Source organism: Trachymyrmex septentrionalis, unplaced genomic scaffold (genome assembly GCF_001594115.1).
Source record: "Trachymyrmex septentrionalis isolate Tsep2-gDNA-1 unplaced genomic scaffold, Tsep1.0 scaffold31, whole genome shotgun sequence".
NCBI lineage: Eukaryota > Metazoa > Arthropoda > Insecta > Hymenoptera > Formicidae > Trachymyrmex > Trachymyrmex septentrionalis.
This window is the reverse complement of record NW_017305474.1, coordinates 1,170,163-1,184,960: the sequence shown is the minus strand read 5'-3', so window position 1 is coordinate 1,184,960 and position 14,798 is coordinate 1,170,163. Positions and strand designations below refer to the sequence as shown.

The following is a 14,798-nucleotide window of genomic DNA, read 5'->3' as shown; positions in this document are numbered from 1 at the left end:
TATGCTTCGAACGCGGTGCTTCAAAGTGTATTATTTCACAGCATTTTCATTAGATCGAGTAGGATAACATTTAACGGATAAGATCCATCGTTGCGGTATTCTACTGCGAATCCAAATCTACTTCAACGTGGCGTGAAATTACAACGTACAAAATTAGGCGTTGTAAACCTGATCCAATGTTACGTCTGGAAATTGAAGTTATTTATGTTTACGCGTTTTCAGTTACAGTTCGACTTAATAATCGAGCGATCGGTGCACTAATAAGATAAACCAGAACAATACTATTGTTAACGGTAACGCGCAGAGAAAATGAGCTTTAAATCGATAATTTGTATTCACGTGAGAGTAAAACGTGGCGCGCCGCGCGCTTCGAATATGTAAATTAAGCCCAGCAGTGAAAATCTCGTGCGCGTTTAGCGCGTAATTAATTGGCAAAAACAAACGCGCGCGAGTTTCACTAGGAAATCTACCGCGGGTATTGCGTATATACGCGACACGCCAAGCAGCGGCGGCCACCTCGTAATCACCCGCGAGCATAAGACTGTCCACTCGTGTAATCGGCGCTTAACTCATTTCCCGTTCCGTCTCGATTTCGCGGAACCGGCGGCAACGTACGTGCGTGCCTCGTTCTCGCGTCGGTACGCCTTAAAGGAATCCGCGACTTCGCCTTCTCCTTAACTCGCGTCTCGCCTACAATGCACGCTCAGCGATTGCGCAAACGTTTTAAATGCACACCCAACCACTCGCGTGTATATAACACGTGCCGTGGTGTTATGACACAAAGTGTGAATCGTTCACTGGTTTATTTTGTAACCCGTTTGCAATCGACTTGCCGAGACTTTGTACGTTGCGGGAAAAACGATGTTTTGCAACTTTTTTCTTTTCTTTTTTTTTTTATTGCGCGCGCGGGATTTGCCTGACCATAATTGCGGACGAGATCGGTTAGCGTATTGTTCTCTACTACGTAAAGGCATAATGAAATATTGACAGGATTCATCAGGTGTTTTCGTATCTACGTAAAATCGTACAGACGTCACATCTGCCTCTTTTTTTTTTTGCACGCGCAGCATAGCGTAACAGCACGTGCGTCGCCATGGCAACGATTACTTACTGACCTTAAGTGTCGCCGGTGTGTAATATTATGGAAATACGGCTCGTCCTCAGAATTGTCTTTAAGAGTGGTAAGACCGCCGTATTACATCTCTCGCGCGTGCTATCCGGACATTCTATTTTTATGACAGGACCCAAGGCCGATAGCCTAATCCAGACGGTGCGAATGCATGTCAGGGTCTCGTCATTGCGAACTCAATTATTCTTGACATTATTCTTTTTACTTTTATGAAATAAAAACAAAGTATATTAGCGTAATCAAGGACGTCACAAATTCGTCATCCTAAAATTCCATTTTCCCTGATTTCCAGATAAAAATTTCATAATTTTTCCTCATGCTTGCAGTAGTATTTTGAAATTTTTTTGGTATTTTCCTTATTCGGAAACCGTGAAAAATGTTGTCGAGAGAGCAATTTAATATAGCAATGTAAATTATTACGCATATCGCGGACTTCTGTAAAGGTAAGAATTTTAATTTTCCACAAAACAAAATTTGGCAGACTTTTTCTTGATTTCTCCGAATAACAAACTACAAAGTAAAAAAATATTCTTTCCATCATCGAGATAAAATTTGCAAAAATAATCCTCTCTTTGCGTTCAAAAATTGCATCTAAAATATGTTAATTAATCGATCGAAGCCGACTGTTCGCGAATGAAAATGGAGAAATTCGAAATAGTTGCAGCTCGGTGCAGCAACTTGTAGCAGCGCAAATCAAAGTGCATGCAGCACTCGAAACAGGTACGTCGCGTCGGTTTCTTATCGGCTGTTCCTTTCACTCGTGAACCGAGTTGGGAACCTATCCTAATAAAGGCACTTTCGCCTACATACTTCTCCTCGATCCCTCGCCTTCGCGAAATGGACGATAATTCTTAGATACGTAAAAAGAGGTTTTTCTTTCATTCTCTCGCGAGCGAGGTGTAAGTCTCTGCAAGTCTGGTGTAATCTCTTTCCGGTCACTCGGGATGAGATCATTTCTCAACCGATTCGTTACGGAACGTGGCTTCGACAAAAATGAACGCCAGCAGATTCCAAGTAGTATCGGCGTAGATCGTTTTCCACGCCGCGTGCAACGATCGCGACCTTGCGCTTTACGGGCCCGGTAATCGTATTCGTTTTTCAGCCCGATAGTAATACGAGAACACGATCCGCCCGTCTCCGTGCGTGGCACAGACTCGATATGACATCATCCGCCGCCGCAACTCATAAAGCTTGTAAGAGGTAACTCTCCCGCTCTCCGACAGCCTTGCGTTTTATTACACGTCGTTAATCTAATGCGAATTCGATAAGCTTTAAACGGAATATCAGCAGGAGACGGCAACGTGAAACGACCGCCGGATAAATTTCCGCGTAAGATTCAGCAAGAGGAAATTTTGATTTTCTTCTCTCGTATTGTCGATGAGGAAAATGATTTAACAATCGTGCATAAAAACATTCCAGGGTCCTGGTCTTAATTTTATTGCACTCGACAAAAATAACGGTGTGAATTTAACATCGTGTCTATATAATTCTCACTGTGTCGGTGTATAAATTGACACCAACGTCGTGTGGGTTTAACATCGTGAGTTTTAAATCTACCAATGGTGTTAAATCCACATCGTGATAGTGTTGATAACATCAGGGGTTTTTAAATCCACAACCATCTTGCTGTTAATTTCACACCAACATGGTGTAAATTATATAGACACCGCATGAGCGTCAAGTCCACACTGATATTTTTTTAGAATGTAAGAATCTAGGTTTTTTTAGAATGTCAGAGCCTAATTTCGATTCATCAAGTATTCTCGTTTTTTTACTTGGTACAAGAATGGTTTTTCTGAAGTGTCTAAAAATTATATCTACTCTTTGAATTATGCCTACTCCTTGGAGTGGAATTTCTCTCTAAAGAGAGTGAAAATTGAGCCAGTCAAAGAATAGCTGAATTTTCAATCTTTAAGATCTCTTCAGAATGTGATTTATTCCAACACAATTTTGGAGAGTACATATAGATCCGAAAAGAATTTTATTCGGACCATCAAAATAATTAATAATATCGAACTGGTGTAAACTGGTTATTAGAATATTAAAACTTTTTGCAGCATCGCTTAACGTCGACACAATTATTTTGCAGATCCAACCAAAGTATTTTTAAATCCGTATCTAGCTAAATTTTTCGATGCCTCAGCGAAAAATCATTCTTTCTTTCGTAGATTCGAGAATCTCTTTTCTTTTCGTGACTACTTGTATGTTCTATTTAGAGCACGTCGGAATGATCTGTTTAAGCAAATCTACTGTCAATGATTTTACGCAGCCGAGGATGGAATGCAAATCAATTTGCATGTTTTATACTGCGCACCGCGCGGCGTATGGTAATGCCGTGGCAGATGTATGAATATTCAATAAATTTGAACTCTCCTATGAACGCTTGGAACGGTCGTTTATTTGTCCGTATTATTTTTTTCTAGAAAATGGAACTTTAGAAAAATGGAAATACAGTTGGGTTCGGTATCAATATCTGCTGCTGCTGCTGCTCGAAAGAGAGAACGGATAACCGTAAACGTATAGAAATAGACCCGACACGTTGACTGTACGTCCCGGAGTATACTGAGACAGTGAGAGAGCATCGAGTATCATATTCTTTTCTTATCAACATGCGACGTATAGTAAAGAGCGGGATAAGATCCAATGCCTCGTATCTCTTTTCCGTTTATATTTGACCCAGCGTGTACATATAGAAATTGTGCTATAGAAAAGTGCGCGGCACATGCCCGGTCTATTTCTTTATGCCTATGTAAATAACGTACGGCACGTACGAAGAAGCGTTCTCCGTTTGACAATAAAAGAATGAAATAAGAATTTTACTTCGGGAAGTTCGCTACTTCTCTTCTATGCGCTGAATACTTTTGTCTCAGCGCGACGACGCTGACTGACATTGCGGACGATGATGAGAGAGGAAAGGATTGAAATCGGTTTATTATAATGAATAACCCGTTTTTTTTGTTCATTTCCAGCGCCGACAAAACCGGAGAATCTCACCTCTCGGGGAATCACGGGCACCACCATTGAACTCTCGTGGTCGGAGCCCGAGAACGCCAACGGTGTCATCGCCGGTTACCGCGTTTATTACATGCATTCCAATTACACGGACGTTAAGATGCACATACCCGACAAATCTGCGGACTCCGACGACACGTACATCGAATTCATGCTGAAAGAACTACGTAAGTATACCGGTTGCATAAAGGATACGACCGACGCGAATAAGATCGCTTAAGATACCGTCTGTTATTCTGTTTTCTATTATTCTAAATTATTCTAAATTATGCGAATGAATAGCGGACCCTGAATAGCGTCACGCTTAAGTTTACCTTTTTTATTTTAACGCGCATGAATACGATGTTTAACATCGGTCGACATGCGCTATCCGGCCTTTGTGCCTTTTTTTAACGCGCCAGATAACACAAGATTAACCATGTATAATCTTCACTCGACAGCGGACAGTCGTTACAGCGGACGACCGGAGATAGGTCGGTGTACTTAGCTTTATTGATAACGAAAAACTCGAAGAACTCCTATCGTCGCACGTACTTTTTTCTTCCCATTATGTTACAAATAAATGCATTTGTTACGAGATAATTATAATTACAGATGGAGAGGAAACTGTTTTACTTGAGGGAATCTCTCCGAGAGAGATTAAGATCCGATCAGATTACGGTCACCGTAAAAAACGTAGTCTCTTAACTTTCATTCATGAAACTGAATTAGCTCAATTGTCATTCGTGTGAATCCATGTTGTAGTCCCGTACACCGAATACAAGATCTGGGTGAAGGCTTATACGCGGAAGAACGAGGGCGAGCCATCCGATCAGATCATTCGTAGAACCGACATAACTGGACCGAGTGCGCCTCAGATCTTGAATTTAACTTGCCAATCGCACGAGTCCGTTTACGTTCACTGGGCCAGGCCGGCGAACTTCTGGGGCTCGATCGATTACTACTACATCAATTATCGAAGGGATAATGGACGATATTACGAGGAAATCGAGCTGTCGGCCGACAAAAGTCATCTCGAGAGCGGGGTACACAACATTAACGTTTTACAATTTAATATTTAACAATAAATCGTAATGGAGCAATGTAATGAGAAGAAATTATCACATATTTTCTATCTAATAATTATATAATAATTATAAATTAATTATTTTACTATCGATTTATAATGTTACTAACAAAGATAGTTTTGTTTTTCCGTTTCTTTCACCTTGCCTACTCGTTATAATATAGTTATAGTTTTTCGTTTAGATAAAATGCAATTACGGCGCACGTAATAAATGTTTGCGAATTCATGCTTGCAGGCGATTATACCCAACCTGACGGTGAACACCGTTTACGAGATCGTGGTACGGGGAGCCACCAGGAGCACAATAGATAACCGCCTGATCATCCGAGGTGACAATTCCATACCAACGAAGGTGTTGGTCACCCGCGATTGCGACAAGATACCGCCTTTGATGCGCCGCAGCAGCAAAGATCTCAGCGCGGGTGTGATCGCCGGTATGGTCTGCGCCTGCTTCGCCGTGATGCTGGCCATTACGTCCTTCGTGTTATGGAAGTAAGTCACGGTTTAACGCACGGCGCGTTATCGCGCGTACAGAGGAAACTTTAGCTGCATCCGACCGCACCGGGTGATATATTTCCTCGTCGCACGTCGATGAGCGCGTTAAAAGGAAAAATCCAAATCCCAGAACCCTCCGTTGAGCGTGTTAAACTGCCTGTTTTTTGTTTTTTTTGTGTACATAGTAAGAAACATTTCGTATTTATGTTGGATTCACTCAAATCCTCGTTAATATTTTGTGTTGAATTTTTTAACGTATTCGAGTTAATTTTATATGATGTGATGATGGTATTTAAATAGTTTATGTCAAATTGATATTTAACATTTCTTAAAATCGTTAAAATAGTACAACTTAATAAATAAATAACATAAAAATCAGATGTTTTGAAATGAAGTGAATAATATGTGTTAATTTAACATATCATAAATGTTAAAAATATATTTCCACAGTTTGCTTACAAAGTGTCAATATTATATTTTTTCTATTAATTTCTTTCACATAATATTTATATTACTTTCAACATATTTATTCTATTTCAAATTAACGCAAAAATTTAAATGGATCGTTTGAGAAACGTGAAATATGTTAAATTTAATACAAATTTTCCAATTGCGTCGTTTAAATTTCCGATCTGTATCTTTTATCCGAACACTCTACATTGGAAAAAAAGTCTGGTTGCATTAATTAGAATTCTAATTGAAAATGGACAAATCAAAATTTTCTAGTTAAATCTATTATAATTTTAGTTGAGATAACTAGAATTCTGATTGATATAAATAGAATCTTCTGATACATTCATTTACAAATAGAAATGTTTCTCAGTGTATGAGATACACGTTAAACATAGTCTATTATACGTCGAGATGACTGATATTAATATTAAAATTAATAACGTCTTTATTGTGACCGACACAAAGTACAATCGACAAGTTGAGAGTAAAAACCACAAATCGGAGAAGTGACAACGAAAGATCTACTTTCTCTCGCTGCAATGAGCTACGCTTTACAGTTACGGTCGATCTTGCGAAGTATTATTTCGCATCGCCGACGTTTCACTTCCGTTCTGCACCGACCGATCTAACGCTACAAATGTTCTGTCATTTTTGTTAGCTGGAAATTGTCGACCGGATGATATCCAGTACGCTGAAGCGTAAACGCGTGCCTGGATCGCAAATCGCATTTGAAGTACAGGCAATTAGAAAGTTCGTGGAGCGAGCGATGCAATCACGCGCACCTTCGCACGCACCCGCAACCATTTTTCCCATTCAGGCTTTCCCGCTTGATTTCCCACTGTAGTCGGTATTGTGTGTCCTAGCAACCTTCTCTCATTTATGATCCTCGGATTACCTCGTTCTTGGAAAAAGTTCCTACGGTACTTAATTTGTCAAGTTGCTACGCTATATTTTTCATTTTAATATATCATAAAAGAAAATAAATAAAATAATTCTACATATCATATTAGAGAATATCTCAAAAATTAAAATAAAATGAGGCTTTTTTATAATTCACTCCTATTAAGTTTCTTATCAAATTGTGATGCTTAATTTATTTAAGTATATAACTTGTGTTAATCCTGTAAAAGTTTAAAAATTATTTTTAAATTTCTCTCTCTCTCTTCTTGCGAACGTATCTATAGGTTTATTCGTATTGCTTGCACTTTTTGAGTGCTTTGCACTCAGAATCTTTTCTTCCCCTTCAAAATGTATGTGTTAAGTGCGGAATACTTTGTGGTTTCACGCCAGGATTTCACGCAACACAAACAGATCTATTGGGTGTTATTTGAAATCCGCAAAAATCTCACTGAAAACAAATTTTTATCAAACCTAATTTAGGGGATGCTATATAACGTGTGAAAAAGTACTACGATGCGTATTTTAATATATCCTGGCCCTTACATCTCTCTCTCTCTCTCTCTCTCTCTCTCTCCCTCTCATGTTATCGTGAGATAACGAGCGGTGACAAGGCCTAAGTGTGCTCTTACAGTCACCGGAGCCACTTGTGACGCGGTGCGGAGCGGAGCGAAGCGGAGTCAAGCAACGCAGCGTGACGCTACGCCGCACGCATCGAGCTAGACTCTTACGCGCCGCGAGCGAGACCGCGTGTGCGGTGCGTGTCTATGAATTCCGTTCTTCTTCTTCTCGCTTCTCGAAATTACTCGGAGTTCTCGCGCGTCAGTGTCTCGGGTGACGTTTAGGAACGACGAAGTAACGCGAGCGATGTGCAAAGGATCAGCCGTGACTGATGACAAGCTCATTTTCTGGGTCACGGACGGGGTCCGGCCTAATCGTCATTTATTTCGCAAGCGCATTCGTTGATTTGTGGGCGGCCTCGCCTATGATGGATATCGTCAAGATTGTATCATCGAAATGAAGAAGTTTTTCCTTAACTTGTAAGTGTGTTAAGTGGGAACCGTGAATCTCTCTAACCATGTGGTACGAAGGATCGTGTTATCGGCATTGATTTTTGGAGTATTATCAATATTTCATCGTTGCTATCTGCCCAACCCACACGTGTTTCTCACTGATATTACATACTCTGCAGCACGGATACTGCACACGGAATAATTTATGTGGAATGCTGTTTATTGCAAACGTTCTTGAAAATTGTCTTTAAAAAATAATGCACATGAAAGACGAAAGATTTTTTAGAAAGATCTTCTAGAGATGCATTCTGAAAAAGGAGATGATATATCTAGATACTTTTTTTCAAAGAGATATCTAGATATTCAGATAGCTTTTTCAGGATATTTTCTACCTGAGGAAACCTACCGGAGAATTTTTAGGGGGAGGAATTTTCATGGGGAGAACTTTTTATCGGTACTTAGAAAAATTTTTGTATCTTTACTTTTAGATTTAATTTTTTGTCTTTGAAAATCAGAAATCTTTATCGATACTCAGGGAAATTTTTGAATATTTATTTTAAAAATTCTATTCGTGAAAAACATTGTTTCTTTGATAATTTTTTTCTTGATAATGCAAATATTGACAATCGATTAACAATAAGCACGATATAAGTACATTCTCGCACGTTAATATATGCGTTTGTATTTCTTTTATTTAAAAAATCAGAACGACAGTAGAAGACAATACTCAGCGGAATAAAGTAGCTCACATTGTATTCCTTACGCCTTATATACGATCTCATAGGTTTCGCGATTTCAATTATAGAAAATGATAGATATATACATTAAGAAAAAAAATTGTTCATTTAATTAAATTAATTTAGTTTTTTATTTCTTTCAATGAGAAGAATATATGTATTTAAATTAAATATATTTGACAAATATTGATTCTCCAATGAAAGAAATAAAGACGAACTAAATTAATTTAATCAAATAAATATTTTTTTCTCACTATAGTTTGATGTATAGTTTGCGTAACTTGTCCAATTAATTTTATTAATTCTCTAATCTTACTTTTGAATAAAAATACAATATGTAAAAAAAATCTTTAAAATCTCAAGCAATTTTTAAAAATAAGATTTCAGTAAATATCCTGTTTTTCTTGTTTCATTTAGACCGATCTTTAGGAAATGCTTCCACACTGCCTACTACTACCTGGATTACCCGCCGCGAAATGTTCCCACTCTTCAAGAATGGGAGAACAGCGAGCAGGACGGTGAAAGAACCGCCGTGGCCGTCCAGCAATTCGTTCAGCATGTCGCGAGTCTTCACGCCGACGGTGACATCGGTTTCAGCAAAGAATACGAGCTAATACAGTCTGAGACCGGCGATTATACCGTGGAGAATTCTCAGTTCGCTGAGAATAAGGCCAAGAACAGATACTTGAATATACTCGCGTGTAAGTAGCATTGATGTATCGCCCGCCTGTTTACAAACAAATAGAAACATCTTAATATAGAACCAGTAATACTATCTTCCGCTTTCCGCAAGAACGTTCATTTTTTAACGATGACTTCTGCTTGCTATCGTTGCCGTTCGCTCCCATTAATTTATTTTAGTTCAGTCTGATCCCTCAATCACTGACCCGTATATCAATACGATTGATATCACCAGACTGAGATTATCACGTGTCGTTATTAATTTCGACGAATTTAAAGCGGAAGATATAAAATATGGGTGTGAATTTTTAATACCATTTAATACCCATACTTAATACCAGGCTGTTAAGTATGAGTAATAAATATGGTTATATAATTCTCTCACCGTGTTGGTATCAATATAAACACCATAGGATGGATTTATAAATGCTATTATATGGGTTTTAAATCATATGAGTGTTAAATCCGTACCACGTTGATATTTATGTAAATATTGTATGGTATCAAATTCATTTCTATATTTTTTAGACTTATTGTGTAGACAAATAATGACAAATTTGTTCGGAAAAAAGCAAAATTTTCAACTGTTTAAGAATACTGCTGCACCCTTACGAAATTCACACGTTCGAAATAGAAAATGCCTTTTCATTATCAGCGGAATGGAACAATCAATATAATCTCTGTATTAAAGTGAGATAATATTATAATATATCTCGGCTTGAATAGCATGTTGATTTTTACGTTTGAGACTGATAAGTAGATAATTGTGTAGCACGATTAAAATCTATATTTTTAGACCAAGCAACAAATTATAATTATGTAAATTGCAGTTGAAATAAGAATGCGAAGGCGTTGCCTTAATTTTACTAAAATGGTTTAGCTGCACTCTTTACGTTATTATCATTAGACGACCACACTCGTGTGCAATTGCTCTCCTGCGGCGGTGGACCTCCTAAAAAAGGCCAGGATTATGTTAACGCGAATTACATCGACGGATGGCAAAGAGCGCGAGCTTACATCGGTACTCAGGGTCCGCTTCCACCCACGTTCGATGGTTTTTGGCGGATGGTTTGGGAGCAGCGAGTATCAATAGTTGTAATGATTACCAATCTTGTTGAGCGAGGTCGTGTAAGTATGAAATTGATATCGATATTTTTTTTACAATGTAAATTAAAAATTATATATAGATAATAAAATGTTGAAACAAACATAAATTATTTACACGCATAAATACTTGGTTTGCTGTAACACACACACACACACACACACACACACACACACACACACAATCGTAGAAATCTGATTTATTGAACTATAATTACTTACGATTATTATTGTTACTTGTAGAGGAAATGTGATATGTATTGGCCCAAGGAAGGGACTGAAACGTACGGTTACATTCAAGTAACTTTAGTGAGGGAGGACATTATGGCCACGTACACCATCCGTACTCTTCAAATTCGACATTTAAAGGTATATGTTTAAAAATAAAACGTACGCGCTTAAAATATTCTTCGAAAAGAGGAATAAAAACGTGAAAAAAGAATATCACAGCGAAATCAAGAGCCAATAACCGAGTAAGTCTTTCAACAAGAAACTCTTTGATTTTTAAGCAGATCAAGAAGAAGAAAAATGGGACCAATATGGGCGAGCGTACTATATGGCAGTATCACTACACCAGCTGGCCTGACCATGGCGTGCCCGATCATCCATTACCCGTTCTGAGTTTTATTCGCAAATCGTCCAACGCTAATCCGCCCGAGGCTGGACCTATCGTAGTTCATTGCAGGTGAAAAATGCATTTTAACAAACAACAGAAACATTAATTCGACCCTTCAAATCTTTTTTACTTTTCGATGCCACTCTCGGTATAGCATACTTGAATTATTTTTACTTTATGTTATAAAGAAAGAAAAGATACATACATTTATTTATTAGCATTATATTTTTTAATGTCTGACGTTTTGATTGAAAATTTGTTATAATATGTTTATTTTTATGTATGTTGTACTTGTAACAAAACGTATAGTGTGCCATTAAAGAATTAAATATTTCTATCTCTAAAGAGGTCTATCTATTTGATGTATAAATTATTATTTTATTTCAGCGCTGGTGTCGGACGTACCGGAACGTACATCGTGATCGACGCTATGCTGAAACAAGCTAAAGCCAAGGGCGAGATTAACGTATTCGGTTTCCTCAAACACATCCGTACTCAGAGAAACTTCCTGGTTCAGACGGAAGAGCAGTACATCTTTATTCACGATGCTCTGCAGGAGGCGATCGAGAGCGGCGAGACCAACATCGACTCCAATAACTTAATAAAGCATATTCAAGATATGCTGTGTCCTTCGAATAACAAGACTGACGCGTGGAACAACATCGAAGCTCAATACAAGGTACTGATAACTGATTTATCCTTGGAATTGCCAATGTCCGAACATGAAATCATCTAATCTAATTGCTCGTCGCTTCTACAGTTGGTGACATCGTGGAAACCTAAGGACTTCAATCTCGTATCCGCCACCAAAGCGTGCAACGTCCACAAGAATCGTAACATGGACATTATCCCTATCGAGAATGCGCGCGTTCACCTAACGCCGAAACCAGGCGTTGACGGAAGCGACTACATAAACGCGACATGGGTTTCAGGTAATCAATCATGGATTTGCTCGTATCAAGTCACAATCTAAATTTCCTGTAAACGATGCCAAAATATTTATTTGTTACTTTTAGGTTTTCAACGCAATCGCGAGTTTATCATAACGCAACATCCGATGGAGAATACCATAATGGAGTTCTGGCAAATGATGTGGGACCACAATGCGCAGACTATCGTCATGTTAACTCAATGCGACGAGGTACATCTTGAATAAAACGGGTTGTTTTAAGAAATAAAAGAAACGAGACTTGGTAATAAAGAATGTTATCCGACAGGAGGAGTATCCGGAGTTTTGGCCCTTTGAAGGAAAAGATCTCGAATCCGAGACGTTCCGAGTACGACTCTGCGGTACGAAGGAGACCGTGAACGGAACGATCTTGCTAGAAGTGGCGGTTCGATCGTTGCAAGATGATTACGAGCTCAGCGCGAGAATCGTTCAAGCGCCGTCGAATCAAAGCGGTTTGTGGCCGCATAATAATAATCCGAAGACCTTCGTCAGCATCATCCAGGACTTTCATCGGGATTATCAGAACGGTCCTATCGTTGTAATGGACAGGTGCAGAACATTTTATTTCTGCTAATTCGCGGTGACATTTAATTATTTAAGCGAATATATTTCATACCAAAAATAAATAAGGAGAAGTACACTGGCAATGAGAGTCAAGCACAGTAATTGGAGCGCAACGAAATTCTTAGTGGTGATTTTATTATTCAATCTATTTACAAACATTTCATTATTTCATGTCGTTATACATTTTAGGTACGGTGGAGTCGAGGCTGCACTCTTTGTTCTGCTGACTACGTTAAACAAGCAATTGGAATTTGAGCAAAGCGCCGATATCTACATGTTCGCGAAGCTGCTTTACATGAAGCGACCCGGCGTTTTCCGCTCGAAGGTAAGCCTTCCCCAAGTTAGAATATCTCTTTGCGTAATTTTAATCGTATTAAAAGAGAAAATTTATTCTTGCAAATTATTTATCATTCGCAGGAGGATTACATATTGCTTTACCAGTGTCTCGAGTCCATGCTGTCTACGAAAGGCCGCGCGGAGCCCGACCTGTACGCCATGGCGAACGGACACGTCGCTACGCTGAACGACCCGAACGAGATCAGGTCGGCCTCGTCGATTCAACATATGCCGATAGATTATCCATCCAAGTCATCCGTCATTCGCGAATACGCGACCGTAGAAGTCAGTTCCGAATACCTGTCCGACTATAGCATTCCTATACGCGTGGATCACCCAATCGAATCGTCCAGCAGTCGTGGGAGCGAACCCTGCCTCTCCTCCCACGGCGGCAGCAACGATCATGTAGTACCGTCGGAAAAAAGCATGGTGGTATCGCAGAGAAACATTAGTTATCATAATCATCCACCATCCGGCGTCTCCGTAATGGTCGATGCTAATGGTTATATCACAAATGGCAGCATGCGTGTACCCTCCGACAGTATGGAGCCCAGCTGTAAGATGATGCCGCAATGATGCCGGCCTATCTTCGGTTGCAGCGCACCCTCGCGAAAGTCGGCCCCGCTGTAATCGAGATCCCCGAACGCCGGAAATTTAATCACAATCTGGTAAGTGTCGGTCATGCGTCGAATTTTCGAGGAAATGCGATGCGATATTGTAAAAGAAAAAATCTCTTTCTCCTTGTACAGACTGATCCTCGCATTGCACAGGAGGTGATAGTTCGCATCCAAGGGAGAGCTGGAGGATCTTCGAGCGAATTTCTTAGTGTACATACAGCTAACGTGAATGTTAAAAAAAAAACCAAAAAAAAAAAATGTGAAGGCAGAAAGAATTTCGGTAAGGAAACTCGGTTTCCGACGCGCGAGCGGACAGTGCCAAACAAAGAGACAAAATTGCCGCCGATGCATGCCGGTTGGGCGATGCTTGTCCGTCGCGTAAGTTTATGTTGTCTAATCTTATTTTGTATATATTATATATATTGCATAATTATCGATATACACACACAAAACACACACGCGCGCGCGCTCGCTCGCGCACACATACGCATAATACGTATAAGTGCGCACACGCGCACACACACACACACACACACACACACACACACACACACGTTACATAAAATATTATATATATGTACATGTATAGGAAATTTGTGTGTCTGTGTACGTGTGTGTGCGTATGTGCATGCGGGCGTGCGCGCGTGTATATATACGCACGTCGAAAATCCGACAGCTCCGAGTTGCCAAAGAATCATTACGATAGCCTAATTATTAGGACGATATCACCGCGGATGGGTGTGTACATACATAATATATCATATACGTATATACGTGTATCCAATTATTCTACGTGTTTTTAGTTTATCTATTATACAATACATATGCGTGGGGGGTGCATCATCGGAGCGAAATGCTTCGCATATACGAATCACATTGTCGCGCGTGATAACGAAAATTCATTTATAAGCGTCTGCCCTCTCTCGTTTTTCATCCACTTCGATTTATGGCCAACGATCATTGGCCATGACAATGCACGGCTTATCGTGCTTGCTACTGCCATTTAAACGACGATACCGGTATCAGCCGCCGTGATCGTCGATCGTCAATCGTTAATCATTAAAATTAAGTTCGGACGAGTGATTTCGCGCTGTAGGCCGCTCGATACGCGAAAATCAAAACTACGTAT

The 14,798-nt window shown here is 39.5% G+C and overlaps 1 protein-coding gene across 5 annotated transcripts in view; it reads left to right on the top strand.

Moving 5' to 3' along the window:
• The window catches only part of LOC108749694 (tyrosine-protein phosphatase 99A), a 214,377-nt gene extending 200,160 nt beyond the window's left edge, over positions 1–14,217 (top strand). For 2 of the 5 annotated variants that reach the window (XM_018488575.1, XM_018488578.1), the window contains 14 exons: positions 4,099–4,308; positions 4,886–5,166; positions 5,443–5,699; positions 9,220–9,503; positions 10,391–10,611; positions 10,831–10,956; positions 11,100–11,272; positions 11,591–11,882; positions 11,964–12,135; positions 12,220–12,344; positions 12,421–12,701; positions 12,906–13,041; positions 13,134–13,720; positions 13,802–14,217. In XM_018488575.1, the coding sequence (XP_018344077.1) occupies positions 4,099–4,308; positions 4,886–5,166; positions 5,443–5,699; positions 9,220–9,503; positions 10,391–10,611; positions 10,831–10,956; positions 11,100–11,272; positions 11,591–11,882; positions 11,964–12,135; positions 12,220–12,344; positions 12,421–12,701; positions 12,906–13,041; positions 13,134–13,628 (3,053 nt within the window). In that variant the 3' untranslated portion in view covers positions 13,629–13,720; positions 13,802–14,217. Of the gene's footprint in view, positions 1–4,098; positions 4,309–4,885; positions 5,167–5,442; positions 5,700–9,219; positions 9,504–10,390; positions 10,612–10,830; positions 10,957–11,096; positions 11,273–11,590; positions 11,883–11,963; positions 12,136–12,219; positions 12,345–12,420; positions 12,702–12,905; positions 13,042–13,133; positions 13,721–13,801 lie in introns of all 5 variants that reach the window. The other 3 variants (XM_018488574.1, XM_018488577.1, XM_018488576.1) reach the window with 2 other exon arrangements.
• Positions 14,218–14,798: the final 581 nt, after the last annotated feature.